The sequence below is a fragment of the Rhinopithecus bieti genome, unplaced genomic scaffold (assembly GCF_001698545.2).
Source record: "Rhinopithecus bieti isolate Rb0 unplaced genomic scaffold, ASM169854v2 scaffold_22636, whole genome shotgun sequence".
In the NCBI taxonomy this organism is placed as follows: domain Eukaryota; kingdom Metazoa; phylum Chordata; class Mammalia; order Primates; family Cercopithecidae; genus Rhinopithecus; species Rhinopithecus bieti.
Window position 1 is genome coordinate 54,786 of NW_016810429.1, and position 2,297 is coordinate 57,082.

Here is a 2,297-nt window from a genome sequence, read left to right on the forward strand (position 1 = left end):
AAAACATTAAGGATAATCTGCATTTGTTCCTTTTTTATATTTTCTAAACTTTCTACGGCTAGCAGCTATTACTTTATAGCAAAAGTTATTTTTTAAATGCCATCTTTCAACCTTTTAAATTTTATTTATTTTTCTTTCTTCATTTTCTGTAGAGATGGGCTCTTGCTATGTTGCCCAAGTTGGGCTCGAACTCCTGGGCTCAAACAATTCCCTACCTTGGCCTCCCAAAGTGCTGGGATTACAGGCATCAGCCACTACACCCAGCCTACATTTTGTTAATTTTAATAGAGAAAATTCAAATTCTCAAATAAAATTAAGAACATTCCTATCTATATTTCTTAAAAGAAAGTTCATTAAGTTGGAATGGGTTGGGTTATCTTTTGCATGCAAATTTTGTCTCCAAAGACAAAAGCATACTAAGTGAATAATTTTACCTAATTAAACTGCTTCAACACGGCCAAAATGAAAACTATTGGTTTTTTTGTTTGTTTGTTTTGAGACAGAGTCTCACTCTGTTACCCAGGCTGGAGTGCAGTGGCACGATCTTGGCTCACTGTAACCTCCACCTACGAGGTTCAAGCAATTCCCGTGTCTCAGCCTCCCAAGTGGCTGGGATTATAGGTGCACACCACCGTGCCCAGCTAATTTTTGTTTTTTTAGTAGATACGGGGTTTCACCATGTTGGCCAGGCTGGTCTCGAATTCCTGACCTCAGGTGATCCGCCCACCTCGGCCTCCCAAAGCACTGGGATTACAGGCATGAGCCACCACGCCTGGCCAAAACTATTGTGTTTTAGTTATAACATTAATATAAGCTCACAAAAATAAGTTTGGAAATATACAGAGAAAAAATTAGAATTCAACATGAAATCTACCAAAGCAAGTTAACCACTGTTAATATATTTTGTGATTATGAAGCTCTTTATACATTAATGAATATAGATCTACACTAATTTTAAGTACTGTACAATAGTCATTGCAGAAATGTACTATACAGTGTATTTATCTAATATCCTGATAGACTTTTAGATTATGTCTTACTTGCTATAAACAATGTTGCAATATATAACTTTGTATATCAACTTTTGCAAACTTGTCTTTTTATCACCTTGGATAAAAGAGTAGATTTAAAAAGTAGAATTGCTGCCTCAAATGGCATACACATTATAAATTTTTACATAAATTGCCCAATTGCCTACCACATCTATATTTCCTCCATACCTTAGACAGCTATAGGTTTTGCCAATCTTGACAGTTTGAAAGCAAAAAAATTATCTCACTTGTACTCTCTTGTATTTCTACTTTTATAAACTGTCTATTGCACCCTTTGCCCAATTTCAACTGCTACCTTATTTTGCTATTAGGTGTTAATTGTGTTAGCTAAAGTTGGTACTCTTAATGCTTACCTGTTGCAGACTGAGAATAAGGGTCTTAGCACACTGAATTTTGTCTATCTGCCTTGTTTTACTCATTGTTTCTTTGATGATATCTCCATAGTCATTATAATACTGAAAAGAAATTTGTACAAATTAGAGCTTTATCTCTTAAAACCACTGGACAATAAGACTTTAGGTCTAATTTTAGGTTAGTCATGTAAACACGTCACAAAGTATGTATTTGGCCAAAATTATGCCTTTGATGGCAGGAAAGAATATTACTGAAACCTAAAGATCATTTCTAAGCATACAATCCCTAACTTCAGTAAAATCATATATACAAAACCATTAAGATCTAATCAAATTCAGCTCCAGACTTGGTTTAAAACAAAGAAGGTATAGTGACTAAAACAACAATTAGGTTATGCAGATTTTCAGAAGTAACACAAAATATACAAACAAAATTCTCTTTGTAAAACAATGAATATAATCTCAGTTATACTTACAACTAATTCATTGATACTGGGTACAGGCCATGAGTAGTTTAAAACTTTATTAATTTGGCTTATAGAATCTAAGTCTATAAACAACTTTTAAAAGGAAAGCATATAAACAACTTTTAAAAGTTATAACTTTTAAAAGAAAAGTTGTTTATATGACACTTACAATACACATGGCACATGAAATTTTTTCCTAATTTAAGATCGTGTTTCAAACACGTACAGTAACAATTATCAAAGATAACAGAATAACCATGTCCCTATGACAAATAAGTGACTTTAGAATACCTAAAACTTTAAAATTTGTTAAATAACTTCATAAACAACCTTAGTTTAAAAACAAAAACAAAAACTGGTAATTATCATCCCAAATGATTTAAGTTCCAAAATAATTTTCAATGATATTAGAATTCAAGTAGCAA

General features: G+C 32.5%; 1 protein-coding gene across 2 annotated transcripts in view; it reads right to left on the reverse strand.

The window, feature by feature from the left end:
- The window catches only part of LOC108542088 (cohesin subunit SA-2), a 17,388-nt gene extending 15,848 nt beyond the window's left edge, over positions 1-1,540 (reverse strand). For both annotated transcript variants that reach the window (XM_017891933.1, XM_017891934.1), the window contains exon 1: positions 1,406-1,540. In XM_017891933.1, the coding sequence (XP_017747422.1) occupies positions 1,406-1,471 (66 nt within the window). In that variant the 5' untranslated portion in view covers positions 1,472-1,540. The remainder of the gene's footprint in view (positions 1-1,405) is intronic.
- Between the last annotated feature and the right edge of the window lie 757 nt (positions 1,541-2,297).